The sequence below is a fragment of the Leuresthes tenuis genome, unplaced genomic scaffold (assembly GCF_036924035.1).
Source record: "Leuresthes tenuis unplaced genomic scaffold, fLeuTen1.0.hap1 SCAF_12, whole genome shotgun sequence".
Taxonomy (NCBI): Eukaryota; Metazoa; Chordata; class Actinopteri; order Atheriniformes; family Atherinopsidae; genus Leuresthes; species Leuresthes tenuis.
This window is the reverse complement of record NW_027325366.1, coordinates 21,099,789-21,123,555: the sequence shown is the minus strand read 5'-3', so window position 1 is coordinate 21,123,555 and position 23,767 is coordinate 21,099,789. Positions and strand designations below refer to the sequence as shown.

Genomic DNA, 23,767 nt, shown 5'->3' with positions numbered 1-23,767 from the left:
GCTCTTCCTCCTCCCTCCGTCTGACACTCATACTTTTGTGAGAGAAACATTTTAACAAACAGTCATAGGTAAACAACTTCTCTTGTAATACAATGCTGCCAAGTAAAGCAATAAATACAAATTTTGTGAAAAAAAATGACACCACAAGCCTTGAGGCCAATTGGAAAAGTGTGATAACAATCCACATGTTGGTTTTCTTGACAAAACAGCTGTAGTGTGGAAACGTAGCCCTCTAAGATATAATGGATGTCTAACGCCAGCCCTTTAAATCTGCTCTCACTGCGACCAGATGACAACATTACTGTGAAATGTGTTTGTGGCAGGGAGGAGGATCACGGAGGTAGAAACACAGAAACTATTTTCATTAGTGTGTTAGAGCTTCAGAGAGTTTGCAGCCTTGTCATGTGTGGATGTGGATTTATTCATGGTTGTAAAGAGATGCTTTTAAAGCAAGATTAACAACATGTGAAGACTTTTAGATAATATTTGTCACTATGAATCACTGGTTGCCTCAGGAAGATATTAATCACTTGTGTGGCTTCAAATGTACATGTCCTTGTTTTGTTGTCACTGAAAGCCCTCCTTCTCTTTGATATCAATATGAATATGAGAAATTTTAATGGGAAATGAAGACCATATGCTAGTGTGTGCCTAATGAAGAGCATGGGAAAGTCTGGGGGCTGGTTGGGATTTGCAAAGGTGGATGTTGTGTTAAGAGTTTACTTATTGCCACCTCCAGGCAGATCTACTCACGAAGATATGACCGTTCCTGCCAGCAGGTGACCACAGTCAGCCTCATGTGCCAGCATGTGGAGACACAGGGGCAAGCACATACAGGTTTCATGGCCAACTGCAGGTTTTCTCAAAGTTAGTCAAGATTAATGTTAACTCTTTCCAGAAGGAAGGCTCTGTGGTGGTGATTAGTTAGTGTAGTGAGTCTGGTCCGCTCTTCTTCTAAGCACTTACCATTTGTTTTTTTTCCTTATGTAGTCTTTCTCAGACAGATTAACGAGGTAGATCATTGGTTTGGACGTCAACAACAAGTATTTGTTCAACACTTCGATCTGTGAAAAAGGGAAAGGCAAGTTCTGAGAATCCACAGCTTTCCAAAGTGGCCTTTGAGGACAACACAGACAGAGACAAATGAAGCCAAATTAAATTATGAGCACTGTGGGAAGCAGCAATGAAGCCTCTAACTAAAGATCAACATGGCCAAATGTTACTAGCTTGCATGAAAGTAATGTCAAAATACCCCACCCCCAAAAAAGGCTTTGCATAATATTAACTTGTGATTTGCTATGCCCAGAAGAGAAGTAAACAGCTGTTGTATTTTCAAATTGAAAAGATTAGCAAGATAAATCACTTAAATGAATTTGACAGTAACATCAAAGTCTTACCTCCTTGTCGTTCCAGTCGTGGTAGTAGCGGACGTGCTTCTTTTCATCCACTACCCAGCTCTTTATTTTGCACATGACGTCCTGTTTGGGGTTGAAATAGAATGAACAAGAAGCCATTAAAGGAGATGAAAAAGAATAAACCCAGCAGGGTATGGGGTAATTATTTCCTAAATGCATGGCATCCTGATGCCAAAATGAACAATGGCTTTTGCTCGCATTCAGGCAGGAGTGGCCTGGCTTTGACAGAGATGGCATGAACAAGACCCCCTTCCCTTCTTTAAATCCTAACAAAATGCCTTCTGGGGTGTCTCTCTGAGTCTCGGCTTTATACATCCATATTCCACCGGGACTGTTTAATGAAAAGGATTGAGAGTGGAGATGAAATTGGAAAGAGCGGGGAACTAATTGGAAGTTGGTTAGTAAGGTGTAAATTATAGGTCCTTCCTCAGGCACTTTGCTGAATGTAGTCACACTGAATAAGCACTAGTGAGGTACAGAGCTAATTATTCACTGTTTCTGAAAATATTGAGCTTTTCCAGCTACGTATGCCACATTCATTACTGACGTACTTGTGGGTTGAGACCACAGGCAAGACTGGATCTTGACAGGATCTGGAAGCGGAAAAGGGTGGGAAAATGGGAGGGAGGTAGTTATAAAATTTGTAATAAAGAAATTGAGCCTATTATTGTTGATCCAGCCCCACAGAAATTAGCGGAACACATTCTTTTTGTTCCTGTCAACTTGACCTCCCCCTTCATATAAAAACTCCCCCACCCCCTGCAACACTCCCCCTACCTCCTTTTCCCTCCCCAAACCCTTGCAGCACTTCACAATCATACTCTCTTTTGAAAGAACTGAGGAAAAAATCCTGCCAGAGCCTCAATTACACAATGGCAGAAAAAGCTCCACACGCTGACCCCCAGCCAGCTGCATTCACTCTCTGCACATCTCTCTCCACAGGAATTCTAAAGGCCTTTTAGTCAGGCAGCCAGAGTGCAGCCAGCGGGAGAGAGCGCAGGAAGAGCTGCATACACTCCGCCCGCGCCGGCCCAAGTCTTCACAGAGAGATTAATCATCTGTGAAATGGAAACAGCAAACGGCCGGTGACACAGGCTGAACCCGCTCCAGGTTTCCCTCATCAGCTCGCAGCCACCGTGCAGCGCTCCTCTAACAGGCAGGTGTTAATAAAAGGCATATAGGTCCCACAGGGGTCAAACACATACGCTTGCCACCATGAAGCGCCACTGGTGGGCCGGTTTCTTATTATTGTTTTGTAAGGATAGGGATTTTGAGGATTCGTGTGGACAAAAGCAATGAAACATTGTTCTTGTCAACACAGCTCCGGGAAAATGGATTTACAACAATGCATACATATCAGCTCTGTCCTGCTGCACACACATACATTTAGTTTAAATTCACAAAAATATTAAGTGACCTTTCATCTTGACTGCAAATTTCCAAATTTGTTATTTTCTATGTATCTTTATCTTCTGGTGTGAATTCACAGTCCAACAGTAGGAAGACTTGCAGCTTCACTGTTTTTATTTCTTTTTAAATCATCCCTCCTCATCCATCACATGAGACTATTCTATTCTGAGGCTATTCTAACTGACATAATTTTAAGTTTACAATATCAATCATCCTCTTTGGGGTTTGGTTTTGCCTCAACATCTTGTTTCTGCAGGAAGAACAATAAAAAAGATACTCTCAATTGAGTCACAAACTGCAAATATTCATCTCTAGTCTTTTAGTGCCTGAGCCAAGCTTTAACCATACGCTGTATAATAATACACTACTTTACACAGTAGTTATAACTTGAATAGTATTAACAAAGCACAGGGAATTTCCCCTACTGTCTCAATTTCTCTGCAAAACACCTCATTGCCCTGAAGCTTCACCTGAGAAGTGCAAATGGAAACAAAAATTCCTTTGATGATATTTGTGTCAATTGTCATGTTCTTATATTTCAAAATGCAAAACATATTAAAAGAGAAAGTGCTTTGTGGTTTTAGATATGTTTTAAGGATTTTTTCAAAGGCACATCTTAATATAAGAAATATAAGGGCCACAAAGTATACACCCTGTTTCAGAGGCTTTTCAAAGTACTTAGTGAAGTGATTCAAATATCCATTTGAATAACAGCACACAATTTCCTTTTTATTTTGCAGAATTCTGAGTTACGTTCAACATGCACAGACAATATTACTCTTTAGTTTAAACTGTACATAATCAGATGTAGTCTTAATGTTTTGCACATAGGCTGCTGACATAAATGTGTCTGCGAGCCTGAGCACAGCTGAGCATCTCAAACGCAAGACTCACAAGACAATCACACAGCCCCCCCCACCCCCATCTAAAAGCTTACTGCAGCCTTTGATAGCCACCATTCTTCACCGTCTAAAGAAGTCTTCTATAGATTCTCACTGGCCGACGCGTGCACAACCTTTGACAAGCAATGTAGATTATTTTTATTCATTGCCTAAAATTGTTAGCAATTATGGGTGTAAGCGGCCACCTGCCTAGCCTGAATGGCTCCTGTCTGTGGGGCAACTGGCTGTAAAGGCGAGAGAAGGGGGGGGGCGGTGTCTGAAGGGAACCAACCAGTCACGAGGGTGTCTGCAGCAGGTGAAATAGCCCCTCTCGTTAGTGTAATGAGTGGTCAGAGCCTCGTCGTGTCGGGGGCCTGAAATTGGGCATGCCGCTCCAAGTGAAAGGCCAGATCCTCGTTGTGTGCCGACCCAGCCTATCCCGCTCCAATGATGGAGGGGCATCGTGTGACATTTGCAACCACATCATTGCTGAAGTTGCCCTCTCAGCCTCATTACCGTGACAATATAACCATCTGAATGCCTCTGAATGCACATACAGTTTGATCTGACACCCAGGATGTGGATTTCTCTTTCCTCAGTTTACCCTGCATTTCGCCTTGCACCTCAGAGAGCCGAGAAATAATATTCTGTCAAGGAATATTCTAAACATTTACGGTATTCATAGCGAGGTATAGGCATATGTGTCACCCACTGTATGGCCTTAAACAATTTCCCCAAGCTGCTGTAGGAGTACAAGCATGAGCAAGAGCTGCGCCGTGATTTGAGTATTACTTTAGATGAAAAGAGCTGTGTGGAAACACTTTCATTAGCCCAGTGCTGTGACCCAGGGTCAGCAGCTGAATAAGTAACTCTCTATTAATGATTTCTACAGCAGAAAACCCCTGACCTCTGATCACTTTCAATCTCAGAGAGGGAAAAAAATGGGCCAGAGGGAGGGGTGAGACCTATTGGAGGGAGATTAAAAAAAACATACTTTCTTCTCCTTGGCCATGTGTGTGGGAGGGTTATTATTTGTGCCTTGCTGTGAGGGGGAGCAAAGGGCCTGCTGGGACATTGACTCACATATTCTGGTTTGAGTTTCTTGTCACCGCCTCTAATGGCCGTCTTCTCCAGCTTGTCAATAATAGGCCCGATCATCTCCTCATCCTTCAGCCTCAACTCCTCGTGGATGATCTCCATATCCCTCACTGGGTCCACTGTCCCCTCAACATGGATGATATCCTCATCCTCAAAAGCACCTGCAGGGTAGAAAAACAGTAAAGATTTTCTTCTTTTTTTTCAAGCAACAACAATGCTGCAGCTTCTGTGAATGCTTATGATACAGACCACAGAATCAGAGTAACACAATCAATGACATTGACTTTTTGAAATCAAATGTGAAACAGTGATAAGATTCAGCACAGAAAAATCATTAGCTTTTGCTGAGAATGTGGCGAACATAAATATTGCATGAAAAAGCACAGTGGGAGTTGCTGGAAAGTCATAACAAATACAATCATGTGCTCAGAAATACATCTTATGTCTCTTTTTTTACTGTGGAAGTGTGAAACCACCTTGAAGTGTCAAAGTAAGTTCCATTAACTGGCTTTAAGTGCAACAAAACATATAGAGCACCTGTGCATGCACTCGCTACTGAAGCTAAAAATGTGAATCAAAAATCTGTATAGATTTAAGAAAATATGTCATTATTCAAAAATGAAGGAGGACAGTCTTCTCTTGATCATTTGCATTTTAACTGTGGTTGTGCTGGTGATTAGGTAATGAGGCTCTGAAGCAGACCATTTAGCCACCAGCAAATTTCAGGACTCTTTCTTATTCTTCTGCAGGGGTGGGAGGAGGAGTAAAAGTGTGTGTGTGTGTGTGGAGGGTGGGGTGGTACCAGTGTACATCTGCCACATGAGAGTGACACCCTTCAACATTATTAGTGGCAACTGTAGTGGACCTCCCTCCCGAATGCTAATGTAATCTGCCATTTAATTTAACAAACCGGATGATTTGGAGGCAGTTTAGTATTTCCATTTTATTTACTTCTTCAAATAAAAAGGCGATAAGAGTGTCTCAGTGACATTGAAGCATGAAAACATTCATTTTAAAGTGCAACTCTTGTTTTGCAGATTTAGTTAAATTACTCTTGCAAATGTTGTAGAATCCGATACTCGAACTCTGAAAAATGACACCTCAAAACTGTAAGATATGTTACAAGATCGCTGTATACAATTTGTCATTAGACTTATAATACTGGGCTTTTATTGGCTCTATATACTCTAGTTGTATTTGGAATATACATATTGTTGTAATTCCTGCAAAAATTGTGACATGCAAGGTTTCACTCACATGATCTCATTTAACAAGGAAGTGGATGTCAGGTAAATGATGACTTGCCTTCAACTGCTGCAGTGTCAATTGACACAATGTTTGGATTGTGCATGGTGGAGTTACTAAATTCATATTCATGTGTTGACACCTGAGTGCGTGAAGAGGTGGTGACAGGTGAGGCCCTGCTAGATAACATCTCAATGTTCTAACAGTGACACCTGCAGAAAATAGTGCTGATTCATAGCTTTGCACACTGATGAACCGCATACTTGAGATTCAGGGAAATCTTGGCAAAGAATTAATCCTGAATGAATTCAATAGATCACTTGAAAGAAAAGTTTGATTGGTCTGATCTGATTGTGTAATATTGTGTATTTAGTGTCACAACCGGTTGGTTATCTGTGGTGTGGTGGAAGTTTGGTCCCGGACGCAGATATTTTAAAGGTAAACTTGATTTATTTACACAAAAAGAATATGAAGCGCAGCAGCGCAGGAATACAATAAATCTAAACTGTGGAGAAAACAAACAAACAAACAAACAAACCTTGGCTGTAGCTGTGAAGAAACATGAGGCAAAACCTGACGTTACAAACCATGAGCAGTAATGACAGTGAGGATGTTGCTGTGAACATGAGGGAACATGGAAACTAAATACTGTGGGGAGGTGATTGGTGATGGAGTGCAGCTGAGAACAAAACAGGTGACGTGGATTAACCTAATGATGGGGCAAGAGTGACTGGAGAAAAACAATGACTTAATATAAACCTAAAACATGAAAAACCTAAAGCCATAACAGAAAAACCAAGAACTAAAAACAACAAAACCAACAGACGTGACATTTAGTTACTGAAGACCAAACCTTTTTGTGCACTATAAACTCTTGAATATGAGAATGGAATCTATCATGAAATATAAAACTCAGAATTTTTAATCTCACAAAAACACAATTTCCAAATGGGATGGGAGGGGTGGGATATTGGGTGGGGGTGTCACACAAATGATCTTTACACCACGGTCATTTGTAAGACGTTAGATCAAGACCGACATATTATTAATAACATGAAAACACTTTAGCAAAACTCTTTTGTTACTTCATAGTTAGCTTTAGGCAATAATATTAGAGTTAGAAAACATTCCTAGTTATGTCTGAAATAATAGATTCTTTTCACAATACAACCATCACCCTAATGGACATAATTTTGCTGGTTGCTGTGGTTACATGTGAAAACAACAAATTATGAAAGAACACAGTCAATATTCAGATACTGTCGCTGTTAGTCCTTGTATTTCACACATGTCAAACAGAGGGGGCTCAGCCCTTCATCACTGTGTCCTTACACACGTCAAACCGGTATCACGAAACCAGCTAAGTGGCGACAGCACCGTTGGTTAGAGTGGCAAGTTCCACAAATTTCATTTCTGTTATAACATTTCTTCCCATCTCAGAAGTGTATAAACAGAAGATCAACTTCAAACCTGTGTTCTGTACTTTCACACATGATGCAGTGCACAATAAAGATAGTTCTGACTTGAAAAGGCATATGTGAAAGAGGCTAAACTCTTTATTTGATTTATTTTAGCAAGACAATACCAAACCAAACCATAATTACTTCAGCGTTAAAGAGAGTGGGTGCTAAATTGACCTGTTGGCCTTCCATACCAGTCAGATATCACAAAAATGTGTTGCCTTATAATATACAACAAAGGAGCCTTTAAACTGTTGAGTAGTTCAATTCTGCATTAGTCGTACTGGGTTATGTTGGGGGGAAAAAAAATCCATAAAAGTGCACTACATGGCTTTTTCAGTCTAGCTCAACACTAAATGAAAAGCAACCATCTCACACCTTACTACTCATGCAAGTCAACAGAATCTGTAGACTTTTGTGCAAGCTGTCATCCTGTGCGTTGTCCTCATGGTGAAATGAACTTATTCAATTACTCTTTGCCTAATCAGGCTGTTTTGGTTCCTCTCCTCTTGCAGAGGTACTCCACAGTATAAACAGTTCACTTACGCCACACAGAAAGGGGCTAATCAGTGGAATTATTGTTTTGCTGCTCCAATTTAGCAGCTCCCTGTTCAGCACTGATTGGAATGAAAATTTGCTATTGTGTCTGCATGAACCCAGAAAATATAATGCAAAGTAATCATTTTGTGAGCTGCAAAAATATACATACATTATAGACAATTATGATGTACAGTTTTGATACACCGTGTTTCAAATGGAAAATGCAAGACTCTGTTGTTGCTTTACAAGGTTAATAAACCACTCGTGGCTGGTGTACATGACTGTATACATAAAGACTATATATTTTTGAGGTAATTGTGAGAAAAATCAGTGTTAAACATCTAAATAAGAAACAAGTCAAAATTCCAAACACGCTTCCAAAGAGCAAGCGCAGCTGATCACTCACTATTTAGGCCTCTCATTCCAGAGCAATTTGCCTCAATTCATTTCGCCTAATTTAACATTCACATATTCTTTACCACCTTCCCCTTTCAAGGCTTAGAACTGGACATCAAATGCATGAAGAGAAAGAGGGGGGGGGGGGGGGGAGATCTGATGGGGCAATCTCCACAATTACTCCTTTAAAAGCAGGGTCGGGGTAGGGCACTGTGAAGACAGTCCTTATGAAACTGCGGCGCCACACAAAGCCACATGTAAGACAATAAAAAGACACAAAAAAAGAGAAAATAGGGTGGAGAGCACCACTTTCAGGAGTCAGGTCTGTCTCTCAAATCAGTTTTTACTGCTTCAGTTTAAACAGTAAATGTAGACGCGTATAGACACTATTAACAGGTGCTCTTCTACTAACAGAACAATAGGATTAGTATCTGGAGAGCGAGTGGTGTACAATGGCCTGATTAGGGATCAGGCTAAGCTTTGCAAAATTACAGCAGCACTTCAAACAGGTGTAGCCTGAGTAGAAATAACTTGAACTGACATTTACAAATGAAAGTGATTTTGTTAAGAAAAAAACAAAACAAAGGAGACACATGTATTCACATCGACTTCAGCATAAAAATGTTAACTGCAACCAAGTTTACTAAAAAAAAAAAAGTGCTTTCTATTTTCAGTTTGTATTCAGCTTAACAACTAAAAACATGAAGCAAGCTTGAGTTAGCTTATATCATCACTTTTCTGTAAGGTACAAGGCAGACAAGGGAGCTATCTGAGTCAAGTCAAGATCAATACTGATTGAGCTGCCTGCTCTGAAGTTGCTAACTGGGAGGATATGTGGTCAACATAATTCTGTTAAATTACAGTATTCATTGACTTCTTACTTCCTGTGCATGTTTTTACATGCAAGATGGGTAAGAGCACATATAAAGGACTTGCATTCCTGGCGCTGCTTTTAAAATGTTCATGCAAACTCAGTGCCGCAATTCTCCTGGTATTCAGAGCAGTAAAAGCTATTTTATGAGTCTGTCAAGGAAAGCACATTATGGATGTCTTCCCAGCATAAAAACACTGGCAATACACAAAAGGGTATTTATGTTCATTCAGGATTTATCTTCTTGACATTCATTTTTTGGATATGTGAAATTGACAGCAATTTGTAGAGCACTGCTCCTGTAACAGAGTTTGTGGAATGTTCAGCCTTGTTTCACTGCGAATGTCAATTATGGCAAATATATTGGATGCTAAAAAGCTGTTTGACACATGAAAATGGTGGGTGGGAGCCTTTAAGAGATACTCTCATGTTTTCTACATGATCCCATCTTTCAAAATAGATCACAGTAAAATCACAGTGCACGACAGTATGAATATAAGTACCTCACGAGTTGTCACCAATTCATGGGTAATCTACTGACAGCTGCCTTGTCTCATTTCTATCTGAGTTCTAAAGGTGCATCTTTCCACCATGGTTGACATTAGAAGAAAAAAAAACTATATGTAAGGGTGAGGTGTTCAAACAAGTCTGACCTGTGTGCAAGTCAAAGATGAAAGTCATCAGAAGTGTGCGGTTTCCCTGAACTGACAGCAGAGAGAAAACAGCAGTATTAATTCCCTTATCATTAGCTTAACCCCTGTCATGCCTTTTTTTTTGTTAAACCACGGAGCAAGATAGTGCCTTGATTGAAAGCAACTGTCATATGCAGACTACTGTTGTACCACATCATTCACAGAACAAACCTTTTCAGATCCCTAACTACTATAGTGCTGCTGATTGCACAGACACCAGCAATTTCCTAACCAACCGCCACCTGAACAATGATGTGTTCAGCTTTCAGGCCCTCCAGCCTTTCAAAGGTGAATCATTTCACAGTTTGGAACGAGATCTCCATAGCAACTCCCTTTTGAAGGGTGTAGAATCACCATCCAATAATTCTATGATCATCGGGCCTTGCCATTCCCAGTGGTTCTTTTCACAACGGACAGGCAAGGGGGGTACGAGGAGGAAGCAAGAAGATTCTGCAGTCTATTTCAGGCAATTCATCTTGCGGGCCCATTAGAATTCAAAATATTGCGACCTTCAATCACCGAGCATGTTATCTGGAGCTGTGGTGATCTCCAGTCAAGATGGGTGGACATTTTTCTCTAATCATCCACGATGAGTGGAGGCTGACAAAAACTCTTCATTCGCGCTGAAGCAAAATGCTCATTTAAATGCTGTGACAGTACCCCAACACAGTCTGAAAACACACAAAAGGATGATCCCAGCACAGCTAAATGATTGAGACTTTACGGTTGGAATATTGGTTAAAAAAAAGCACAATATAAACAAAGCACGACATAGAGCACGGGACATATGATTTTTTATAATGCAAATTTACAATGCTTACCCTAGAATAACTAAAAACCAAGAGCTGAACCAAGCTGAATTTCATACATCCACAGTGTATTTATGACCAATAGTAGGAAGGGAAACCTACTATTGGTCTTGTTGTTAGTTAGCCAGTTAACTTGACTATACTTTGAATAAGTCTGTCACTTTAGATAAATGCTACAGTTTGTGGGTTTTTTTTATTTGATTTTGATGTTTTGGTTGTTGATACACTTAAGAGTCAACATAAGACTATTACTGTCGAGAAGATAACGGATAAGAGCTTTTTTTTTTCAAACAACGGGTTAATATCTTGGCTTTTGTTTTCTCTTTGACAAAGATTATAACTGCATCTCAGAAATAAACAATGTTCAAGTATTATCGAGAACTAAAACTCTCTCTGTATGAGTACACTCTAATAAACAGTGCAGATACGTGAAGAAATGGCAATGCTAAGCTAATGTAAACTGCTGAAACAGTTGAGTCTTTCAAGGTTTTAGCAAAGCCAAAAATAAGAAAAAATAATATTGCTATAAAAACAGTTGCAGCCTGATATATTTAAGATTTTTGTTTTGCACAATGAACAACTAACAGCATCCAAGTAAACACAGAAATACAAAACAGTGTTGCTGCAAAGTCTGGTTAAATTTTTAGGGGCGAGAGTGTTAGGACACAATGTGGTGGCTATAATGTGTATAATGTGGGCTGTAAAAAATCTGGAGTTGAATCAAAATGTAAAACTTATCTATTTATTACTTTATTTGTCACAGAGGGGTTGTATGTAGTAGTTATGATTAGCCATTGTGTTACCCTCAGTAGACAGCAATCAGGTCACTTGTTCTTTGCAGAAGAAGGTCTCCTGATAGATGGGCTAAAGCTTACAACTACTCAGAATGGGACTGTGGAAGAGCAATTTTTTTGAAATCTGAAATCTGATAAAAATGTAATAGTGGTTCAATAAAAGCACAATACCGTGGGTTTTTGCACTACATCACTTCTACATTTATACTAAAACCTTCTCATGGTCTCCTTCTGAGAAGCTGTTAGCTTTAGCTCACCTGTCAGGAAACCTACTTCGCCAAACTAACAGCATATCTTACCTGCAGCTGTCTACTGCATAAGTACTACATGCAACCCATCCATACATCCATCCATCCATTTTCTATACCCGCTTAATCCGTCGGTCGGGTCAAGCTACATCCATTGAAAATTGGGAACCCAAAACTTTTTCTGACTGGAAAAAAATGAAAAAATGAAAAAGAAATTGTATTTCCTTGCCTGACTCAGGTATAACATCTAAACTACAACTTATGCAATTCACAAGCTTACACAGAAACGCAACATGTCATTACTGATCTTATAAAGAGTAAATAGACTGAACCTAAATAGCCTGGCTTATATTGCTAGTTAACCACTCGAAGCAGCTTTACACTACAAGACACATGCACCCATTCACACACACAATCATACAACATGTCTAAGTCTATATAATGTTACAGGTGAGACAGTGCTTTTTTATCACACACATTCACATGCTGATGGACGCATCGATAGGCAACATGGGGTTCAGTGTCTTGCCCAAGGACACTTTGACATGGGAAGTCAAACCACCAACCTTCTGATTGGCAGACGACTTTTCCAGCCCCCCCCTGATAAAACATTAGACAAAGAAACTTTCATTGCTTTTTGTCTAATTGGTTTCTTCCTCGAACTACAGAACCGTTGATGAGTTCTGACTTTTCACTTTAGAGGAATGCACCTGGAACATCAGCTGGCCACTTCTCAGATTTTCCCCATTCCGATGGTATGACCTACAACCTTTTTTCCAGGACGCCTTGGCATACATCAATGTGACTCGTAAAATGCTAGGAAATTCCATATTTCTGTCAGTATCCATGTACGAAACTACCAATGCGAAGCTGTGTCTTTTAAACCAGCTGCTTCATACTCCCTTCAGTACTTTGCACAGATTTGATGATCTCAGGGCACACAAGTTTTCATCCTGTAAGACCGACTTTAGATGCTTGATAAACTCTGCAATCGGCTGTAGCTGTATGGATCTTGACCAGGCATCTTGGCACTGATTTTTGGGTTGACATTATCAGATGAGTTGTGATAAGAGATAAGATGGTGCAAGATGGTCTCCTCTCTTAAAACACACGATCGACTCTCTTATTCGGACCATTAAGTGACAACCAGTCTAATTATTTAGCTTATTTATTGGCCTATAACGATTGGTGTTAAAATGATCAGAGCGCCCTTCTTTCAAAACTGCACTGTGATCTTGATAGTGTTGTAGAATTGAATTACTGACTGTAATCTTTCCAAAGTGATATGTTGGGCATGAAACTGAAAACACAATAATTATTTCAAATGCTGGCTTTAGAATTACAGTATGTTTGCATGTTTTCGCCATTTTTTTTTCTGAACCAGGTCTACATTAAAATATCAGCGTGTTGTTGTTCAGTCTTTTATCTTTAGTGTTGACTCTTTACACAATGAAAAAGTCTTAGACATATTTACTTGTTGCTGAACGGCGTCCTGGATGTTTTTCAAGTTTGAGAATGTGTGAGTTGCTGAGTGATACGGCAGAATGCCCGGAGAGAAGCCATTACTGGCGTCAGTGAGGAGGCAGGCCAGTCGTAAATCACTTCTGTCTGAATAGTTAATCCTGTTTGCTTGTAACGCCTGTGGTTAAAATAATCAGATTTTTTTTCCTTTTCTCAGAAAGCGATTAGCAAAAAGTGGGGTGACCGAATGATACAATAAACAAACACAAATGTGAGCACTTGCTCTGAATGGTGATTCACAAGGAAGTCAATAAGCACACCGAATCTCTTCAAACAAAGAACATTTTTAGTGGCGAGAGAATGGGATTGGTTTTATAAAGAGGCCTTTTTGATGTCAAATTGTTGTTGAAAGACACTCTAATTTGATGAAATTAGAGTTTGAAACACTTATCCCACCACCAAATACAAAATTAAGCAGTTACAACCAGCAAAACTCTTTATCTTCACCTTTTAGCAGAAAAACACAGGCAATGCAAATTTGCCATCAAAAGGTCAAACATGTAAACTGTTTTGATGGGTGTAAAAGTACCCGAGGCATATGCTTACTTACACCTTCAACAGAAAAAATTTATTTTGATTTACACTATTTAGGTCTTGTAAGAAAAGATTGCATAATTCCAGGAAAAATCAAGCAGCTTTTACTTGCTGCTCGTGTATCATGTGTAGTCTGTTTGTCAGTCATTGCAGTTTACAGGATGTTTTCCAGGTATCCAAGACTACAAACCAAATACAACCATTATAACTCTGGCTCACTGGTATTTGGTCTGCGGGCTGCTAATAAAAAAAAATTACAGTAATATGAATTAGTTTTAATCCTGTGCATTAGATGTGAAGGGTGCTTTTCCTGTACTTTACTGTAAAAAATTAAGCTCATAAAGACACTGCACGATGTGTTTAAATTCATTTTCAAACAATGTGGTTTTTATCAGGAATTATGTGTTGGAATAAGCCCCATAAAATGCACATTGGTTGGTAAAGCGTTCCACTACCAAAAACATTCTGGGCAGAAGTCAATTAAGAGATCTTTTTTTTTCGACACTCATGTTTGATAATTTATATTAAATAAAATTTCAAGAGTCATGTAAATGGTCTGTACTAGTATAGTGCTTTTTTATAGTTTAGTTGACCGTTCAAGCACTTTTACACGACATGCCATATTTATCCATGGACTTACACACTCATACAGCACGTCTTAGAACATATCCAGGCTACACCGTGCTTTCTTCTACGCATTCACACACATACACTGATGGATGCATCGGTATGCAACATAGGGTTCAGTGTCTTGCCTAAAGATGCTGCAACTGTGTCCAATTAGGAAGGCGACTGCCCCTCCTTCTGAGCTACAGCCCTATGTATGTTCAGTGTGCATGTTTGATGCACCAAAAAATGCATAAACTATGCTTGTCAAAGCTGATACACATTTTTACAATAATTAAATGGACTGTATCTTTGAATGTGGGTTCAATAAGTTAAAACTAAGTCATAGGTGTTTGGTCATAATGCATAGCACTGGATTTGGTGAAAACCAAACACAACACATCAAGACAAACACCTCACAGCAGCTGTCAAGAACAGTGGTGGAGAGGTGAAAATTTGGACTTGTTTAGCAGCCACAGGACCTGGACACCTTGTAGTCGTTGAGTTGGCCTTGAACTATACCAAAGTTTTCTAGAGTCAAAGGTGAGGCCATCTGTCCAACAGCAGAGCCAAGGTGTAATGGTCCAGTCAGAGTCCAGATCTCATCCTGACTGAAATAATGTAGCGAGACCATAAGAGAATTGTGCATAAACAAATACCCGCAAACTTCGATGAGCTGGAAAACAGCTGTTAAGAAAAGTGGGTCAAAATGTATCAGTGTAATGTGCCGTTGTTCATCTGAGGTTCTATCTGCCTCATTTGCAGACCTGGTAAGGACCAGCTGATTTTTTTATCTATAACATAACAAATAAAATGATAGAATTGAAAGAGAGTGTAGTAAAGAAAAAGTAAACAGGAACATGGCTAAGAATCCATGAAATGCATAAACTTTCTTTGCCTAAAAGTTACTTAAAAAGAAGGAAGAGTCTCAACTTAACCAAGAATTCAGGTGCTGACAGCATGAATATCACAGTAAGAGAAAGTCTATGCCAAAAATAACAGCTACTTTCAACTCAGCCGCCCACAACCACAGAAAGTCCCTTAAGATGAGTGTGCTATACCATGGTATCTTAAGGCTAGAATCTTAGTGAGTGCCATGCAACCGTAAATAAGTCCTCATTAACCGTGAACTAGAGATTTCCAGCAGTGACGGGGGGGCACTGTGTGAGCATTCAAACATCTAATTGCTGGAAACCAAACATCTGGGAATAAGGCCAGGTGGGCTGGCAGAGTTGCTAGTGGGAAACAGAAGAGTAGATGAAGTAGAACATGTCTGTGTCTTGTCTCACACGGTACAGATTCCAACCGCTTTCCAAACACTGCAGAGGCACATGGAACATTTCGCCTGCAAACCATTTTGCTATGAGACAGGAAACACCAAGCGTTCGACAGAATCAGCTTTCAGGATGTCATCATGGACTCAAACAGTTTTTGGAAGATATTGTTGAAAGTGAATCTTCTGTTTATGGAGGGTTTTCAAAGTCATTGGGGAGGAAAAATATTCAGAATGTGCAGAGCAGACATAAAGAGCTGGCAGTTGTAACCCTATACAGGGAATGAAGTATCCTTAAAAAAAAAAAATTAAAAAAAGCTTTTTTTGGAGCAGGATTGTCAGAAATGTAACAATCTCCAGTTTAACAAGACTTCAGGACTTAAATTAATCAGATTTAGATCAAGTGCTTGAGTTTTCATTTCGTACCAACAATCCCACAGCAGTAGTAAGCTTTTAATGAAATCCTCTGTAGTATGCAAACTCCTCTACGCTCTTTCTAACAGAAAGAAAGACACCATTCAAAACAGAAAATAGGGTGATATCCACAAACATATAATCAAGCCATATAAAAGCAGTGGCTTTACTGTTGCACTCTGCTTAGATAGATGTAATTACGAAACAAAAGCAACTATATTGAATGCTAAACTTGTGAAACAAACCACATTGTTTCTTCAGACTTGACAAGAGTAAAAACAATGGCATGCCAGAGCAAATAGCTGCAGACACACATAGACAGAAGAAGCTTTCAATTTCTATTTCAAATTGCTTGGAATGTTTGTCGTCCTCGAGTTAGCAGACACAAAAGAGTTGGTTTTGGTTGAGGATCTGGCATATACAGATCCTCATGTATGGTTCATAGTCCAAAGCACTGTGGGTGCTTTTCACCACATTCTGTTAAAGCTATGAATATAGCAATACACACAACCCACATAAGTAATACTAATGTATAGATCACAATGTGCACATTAAAATCCACAAAAAGAAGAGAAAAAATAAACACTGAAATAAAACTCAAATATAAACACAGAGTAGATCCTATTCATGTATGCTGGCGGTAATGTTGCTAAAGCATTACACAACTTTTCCTCCGTGGGACCTCCGATGCTATTCAAACAATCCGCTAACTATCATATCCCGTTCAATCAGAGAGATATGGGTCAACCCATTTGGCAGCTAGCCCTCCTTGAGGATCTCTTAGTGGACATGGGTCTGTGTCTGTTGCGTGGAGACAGTATTAAAAATACATCAGTGAGCCACATGTTTTCAGTGAGTGCGGCAGTCTCGGTGCTGTTGACAAAAACATCCCCAAATGTGAGTTTCTTCGCAGCTGAAATAAGTCTCCAACAAATGCTCTACTTGCTCCTGTGTGGCGAAGCTTTGCTAAAAACAGTGCTTTACAACAGCTTCACCAACCAAATTGATAGATTCACACCTTAAAGGATTGTTTTGGGGATTTTATATGTCAACAAATTCTATCAAAATACAAGATGAAACTATGATTTGCATAATAACAAGTATTTCACTACGAAAACCGGATTTAGTTGTTGGTGGCCACTGAGCATGCTCAGGAACATAGTTTGTGTTGTGGACCCTGCCTTGTAGCAAGTGAGACACATGAAAAACCCATCTCAGTCACGGTTTTGCATTCGCTTTAGTCTTTTTCGGTTGTATTTGGTCATACTCAGTTTGTCTGCACTTCAGTCAGCTTTATGCGGTTTTATTTTGTATTGGTTTGCCCTTGTACATTTCCTTACCCTAACCCTAACCACCTGCAGTTGGTTCTGCTTCCTGTGCTTGTTTGGCTTTGCACCTGTTTTGAATTAGCTGACTACCCCACACATGGCTTTAGTTTATGATCCCTCCCTGTATATACTGTATACACTCCCTGTGTTTTCTTTGGTCATTTGCCAGATCATCCTTGCCCTCACCACCGTTTGACTTACATTTTAGCTTTTGGTATTTGATCCTCGCCTGTTTCTACCCGTGATTCAAATCAGCACCTCCGGTTTCTTAGAGTACTGTATGGGGTGCTCAGTGTCTTTGTGGTTGTTGATGGTGTCACATTAAAATGTTCTGCTGCCCAAAGACACTTTCAAATAATGTTGATTGGATTCACTGCATCTGAGTTAGACTTGTTTTATTAATGATCATCCTCTGAGACTTTGAGCATGTAACCTGTGCTTAATAGGAACTACTCTCTGGGACAGTAAAAGAAATCACAATGTTACTTTTGAAAGTCATTTTTATTATCTAGTACATAAACTTTAGGCAAACTCTGGAACTGAAAATCACCAAAAGCAAATCAATCCCCACAGACTCTTGTGTTCAAGCACGGATTCCCCATTCATGAAAGAAACCTGGGGTCATTGGTCAGATCCAGCGCTGTACATCCCTTCTTATTTCAGGCATCACTTCCAACCCCCGAAAATCAAGATTGTGGCAAGCTCATAACAAATTGAGCTTTCAAAACAGTAGTCCACATACAAATGGTTCATGTCACGTTGGAAACATATATCTTTTGTATAAGGTTCATAGAAATAGGATGCCACCAACAGTGACAAAGTTAGTCAGTTATTCTCGGATAACAATAGAGCTCTCTGGCAGAGAGAAATAAGATAAATCAAGCTTTAGAAACACAGGCAGTACGATTTAGAAGGATTAATTTATTGTTGGTTAATGTCTTTTCATGTTGGACTATATTCAAGGACGATAAAAGGGACTTAAGCCTGACTGAGAACCACAGGAAAAATGAAAGTTTTTAAATAACTTTCAATTATCTTTTGGTGGGATTTGTTGACAATAAAAGATACAGAATAACATCAACAAAATTGTTTGGCTTTTATCATGGGAAAAAGTCATTAAAACCTCAATTGACAGCAATTAATCTGAGCTGACATTTCCACTATGTAAATCATTACTAAATCTTACAAAAAGTGCATCTCTTGCAGAACCACCTCTACAAAACTACAGATTATGAAATGGTGTTTGAAAATTGCATTGCAAGAGATGCAATATGTTTTTGATACGTAGAGACAACTTTGGAACAATGTAGAAAAATGGCCTCAATCTTAACCCTTCTGATCCATCCGCTCTTTGCCTGCCGACATTGACTATAATCAGAGCTCTTTTCATATAGTGGGAAAGTCAATAACGGCATACACTCAGCAAACAAATTCAGCGATTTTTAAATCGGCCTCTGCGCTCATTTCACTTGCAGTAATTTGAATTATTCTAGCATGTAACACTTTAACCACAGAAGACAAGGATTGTGTCAGAGACACAGAAGAACCTGAGACAGAGAAAAAGGATTATAGGGACTGTTTCACTGAGGGACGTGGAAGTAGAAAAATAAGCCTTTACGATAGAAAAGAACATTACGAAACAGATGAAAAAGGCAAGAGAAGAAAATGCATTATATCATATTTATTAATAGGTCACTTACCTCCTTCATACTCTTTTGTACTAAATCAGAAGTGGCATTAGGAAATCATATAATAACAAGAATAACCCATTCCTATAATCCTCATTCAGGGAGCCTTTCTGTAGGAATGTGAGGTTTGGTGTGACTTAATTCATTCTGCATGTTACTGTATGTTGATCTAGGCCCCAACCACACCAAAACCCTGCAAGTAAAGCTCAGTAAAATTGTGGCCTCTGATTTCAAATGCCTGGTGGTGGAGTCTCAGTGGGACCAAATGGTAATTCTTTAAAGTTTTCTATGTTTAACTTTAGCAACAAACCGGAATATTAAATACTTTATGAATGTTTCACGTGATTTGCTGTCGATGTAACATTCTGAATAATGAAGCAAACTGACTCACGTGTCATGTGGAAGATACCATCACAGGCGCTGATGTGGGACAGGAAGGCATTTCCCAGGCCTTGGCCAGCATGAGCACCTTTCACCAAGCCAGCAATATCAACAACATTTAGGAATGCCGGGATTTTGCTGTAAAAGCCAAGAGTTAAGATTCAATATAAACCACTCCACTTCATGCTAAAGTCCACTAAAGTGATGTTCAAGATTAAAATGTTGCTGCATTGGTCTATATCAAAATGTGTATGCTGCTTCTTCTTCTTAAAAACAAAAGAAATTAAAAAAAAAAACACATAACACTGTGTCGGTTTTTAACAATAATGACACGATGTCATTCAACACCACCATAAAGTCTGAAAAACAGAAGTCGAACTACGTAGAATACAACACGAAATATAAACAGCACAGTTTCAACACAAAAGTGAAATTTTACAGCATGAAATTAGATATGTTTTTCCCTGTCAGTTAAACGACATGAAAATATATATAAAATTATGGGTGATTAAATGACTTGTGTGCTCTGTAATGTGCTATCTGCTGGAGATGTCTACTGGTTCCTCACTTTTAAATGGCTTTGGATTAAAGCATCTGCTTGATGACTAAATGCAGTGTGGTGTAAATATTGGAGTTGATATCAAACCAGTATGACACATAATGACCGCCACTTCGACTGTGTAACATTTTTTTAATTGTGGAACTAGAGGAAAATAGGTACAAAAACACAGAAAACTTATTCCCCCAAGTCGGTACTTTAAAGAGAGCCTTTATTTTGCCTTTTTGCATAAATTAATGCTACAAGTTTCTTTGGGTATGTGTCTTTTATTTTGGCACGTGTCAGATTAGATTTTTGCCATTACTTCCAGGCAAAACTACACCAGCTGCTTCAAGCTAGATGGTTTTCGACGGTGTATCGTAATCTTTAAGTCATAACACATATTCTTAGTCGGCTTTAGCACTGTGCTTTGACTCGGCCATTCTGAGACATTTAAACTAGTTGTTTTGTTCATACCCTTAAATGCAACCCTTCAAATCCTGTAAAGTATCACTCCTACAGGCGGCAGAATCGAAGTAGGACTCACATGAAGGACTACATCAAAACAAACGTCTTTCTCAAGTGTTTAGTGTAAGAAGTAACTCATGAGACAGGGAGAAATCGTTTGGGTGGGGCGATAACGTGCAACACTTTGCATTCACAAAGCATGTTCAAGAACATCGTGTGTCGAGAGGTTTTTCGACTCTCAGTTACATTCAGTTAACGACATGACAACACTTTATTAAAGCAACATGAGAGAAGTTTCTGAATCTTAAAACTATGTTCTACACCAAGCTGTGTTATGTACATTCTTGGGCCTGGAACTGCCCTGAAGCAAAGGTGGCTGAAATACTACAGTTCACAACTCTGATTTCCAGCCCAGCACAAAAAGCACCAGCAACGAGGTAACAGCACATTTTTGCCATCATGAATTAAGTGAAAAATCAGAAAAAGATGCTACCACTATTATAAATAAAGTTGAGGGAATAAAGTCAGTGTGGTTCTTACAAATAAAGGGAAGAAAAATCAACTCAGATGTGTCCCAACACAACACTACCAGAGAAGGTGAGGAAGAAGACATACGAGCACGACACTGGACAAGAATAAACTTCATATTAGATTTGATTGCTGAAGAGAGCTCAGAGAAAAAGACAGGATGACACACACAGGCAGAGTCAGCCTCACTGTAGCTATAGGTAAAATACATGATTAGCTCTCTTGTTCCGTCACATTTGATTTGTTTGGCTCTGCCTGTAAGTATGCCAACATGCTGGCTTAAATTCATGAAAAGAATACAATCACTTTCATTTCTCCCTCTGCTCTGTGTGGGCTGTAAATCTGAGGAGACCGAAGCTGTGGTTGACTCCTGTAATAAAACTAATGAAACGTGTTTATATACCCCAGACATTTACTTTAGTGCTCTGTATCGTGACTAACGGGAAATACACAACATTACTGCAATGTGTTCATCCTTGTTATTAATCTGCGATAGAAACGTTATCTCTCTGTCTCACAGATAAAGCCTCAGTTAGCTTCTTCAAATTTAGTTTCGGTAACTTTGAAATACGTTCTTCACAAGTGAAAACGTTTGGTCAGTTTGTACAAATTTGACACCAAAATCAAAAGTTTGCAGTCTTTCATAAGATCCTCTGTTTACTTGGAATACAGATATTAACGGTAATATATACAATGTGTATGCTGTTGTGCGTGTACAGTTTTTGTTTAGTCTTTATGTGAGCATGCTTGTTAATCACATAAATCATAGCATATAAAAATGTGCACTCTTAGGTCCTATAACATTACCCTTCCTTGTCTCTTGACATACAAATTCATGTTTATAGTGGTACATGTACAGGGCTCAGACTGAGGTTCGATTTTAAGGCAGTGACTGTGCATCCCATAACTGTAGGAGCAGGCAAAAAGCAAAAAAATTGGCAATTCCCTCGTGATGCTACACCATGCTTTAACTCGTCATTTCCTGGGTTTAGGCAATAAAATCAGCTGGTTAGAGTGAGAAGAAGATCATGATCAGGGCTAAAATACACATATCTACACATATCTACAATACAAACTTCAGTACAGTTTACATGCAATTCACAGGTCACATTTTTCAAATTAGGACAGTCTCCATAATTGTTTAAATTCTGACCACTTTCTCGGGCCCTGCTGATAGAAAATATCCCCACAACATGATGCCGCCGCCACTACACTACTTTTCTGTAGCATTCTTTGAGTGATGAGTTTGTGCCATATGCAGTGTTTTCCTTGATGGCCAAAAAGCCAACCATCTTCCACCTGTTTGAACAGATGCTTTCATGCAGGTTTTTTCCCTTGTTTTGTTAAATCTTGCTGCCATGCTGTTCATCAAGGCATACTTGTTCAGCCATTTTCATATTATACTGTCTTGAACTTTCAAGATGCTAATGTTGAAAGTTACCTTTCTCACGGTAGAAAGCTGTTTGGGAATTGTCTTGCAACCCTTCTTAGATTGATGGGCAGAAACTGTTACTTCTTTAAGATCTTAAAATATTTCCTCTTTAGCGTTGTGTTAACACACACTTCAGCCCAGTTTCAGCCCAGCAAACTGTCGAAACTTGTGTCCTCACACTTGTTGATGACCATTCAATCAAGTGCATTTGATTAGCAGCACCTGGCTATTTACTCTCTTAATTCCTATGAAACAGCAAAGATCGACTTAGTTTTTCACACACTGCCTCTGCAATTTGGCTCTGTTTTCTATAAATACATAATGACAGCTAGTATCATGTAATGTTGTTGCTCAAATATTTTGTTTTTCAACTAATTTTTTACACTAAAAAAATTAAAGAATGAAGTACTACAAAAAATACATCAATTATAGCCAGTAGATTAGACAAGCTATACAATAGCTACAGAGCTGTAAGACCACACAGCATTTTATTCCACAAAATGTGAAAATAGAAGTGGAACCCATCTTGCATTCATTTGATCAAGCATAGTATATTACAGCAAACCTGAATTCAGTCTGCTTAAACAGCCTCTATAATCATGTATAATAATCAGGAGTTCTTGTTTTTTCTGTGAAAGAAGAGTAGAGCAGCAATCTAACATCACACACAACACATCATACAACCGCATGTCAGGAACACTGCTGCATTCTCACACCGATACCAGGAAGACAGTCAGGAACTACAGATGTGAAGTGTGCATAATGTGTGAACGATGGGACCCCATACCTGGCAGGTTTGTGGAATTGGCAGAGGAAATCATAGCGTTCATCTGGAATGGGCACTCTGCTTTCATTTGGGTCAATGGTGCAGAAGGGGAAATTTTCAGCTGCGGCCTGACTTTTTGTCAGCACGTTGAAAAAGGTTGACTTCCTGAAAATAAAAACAGCAGTTAGGTCAAGACATCTGAAAGTGCTGGTGTGTAGAGCCTGCTGGTATGATCGGATGAGCATGACACACCTCACAAGATTACGCAAAACTGACTTTTTTTTAAAGCTTTAAAGACAAAAAGGAATAATATAATAGATTCAATATTTGTGCTCCTCTGTAAAACACCATGCCAAATTCGTAGTTATAGATAATCCCTTAATAGTCTTAACATTTCCAATATTAGCTGTTGAGTATGATCAGCAAAACGC

At 39.2% G+C, this 23,767-nt stretch overlaps 1 protein-coding gene across 1 annotated transcript in view; it reads right to left on the bottom strand.

Moving 5' to 3' along the window:
* The window catches only part of LOC140319915 (obg-like ATPase 1), a 44,503-nt gene that overhangs the window by 16,094 nt on the left and 4,642 nt on the right, over positions 1 to 23,767 (bottom strand). Inside the window, exons 3-7 of the mRNA XM_072397686.1 lie at positions 23,358 to 23,501; positions 19,615 to 19,742; positions 4,790 to 4,965; positions 1,398 to 1,478; positions 967 to 1,064 (exon numbers count right to left, since the gene is read on the bottom strand). Of these exons, the coding sequence (XP_072253787.1) occupies positions 967 to 1,064; positions 1,398 to 1,478; positions 4,790 to 4,965; positions 19,615 to 19,742; positions 23,358 to 23,501 (627 nt within the window). The remainder of the gene's footprint in view (positions 1 to 966; positions 1,065 to 1,397; positions 1,479 to 4,789; positions 4,966 to 19,614; positions 19,743 to 23,357; positions 23,502 to 23,767) is intronic.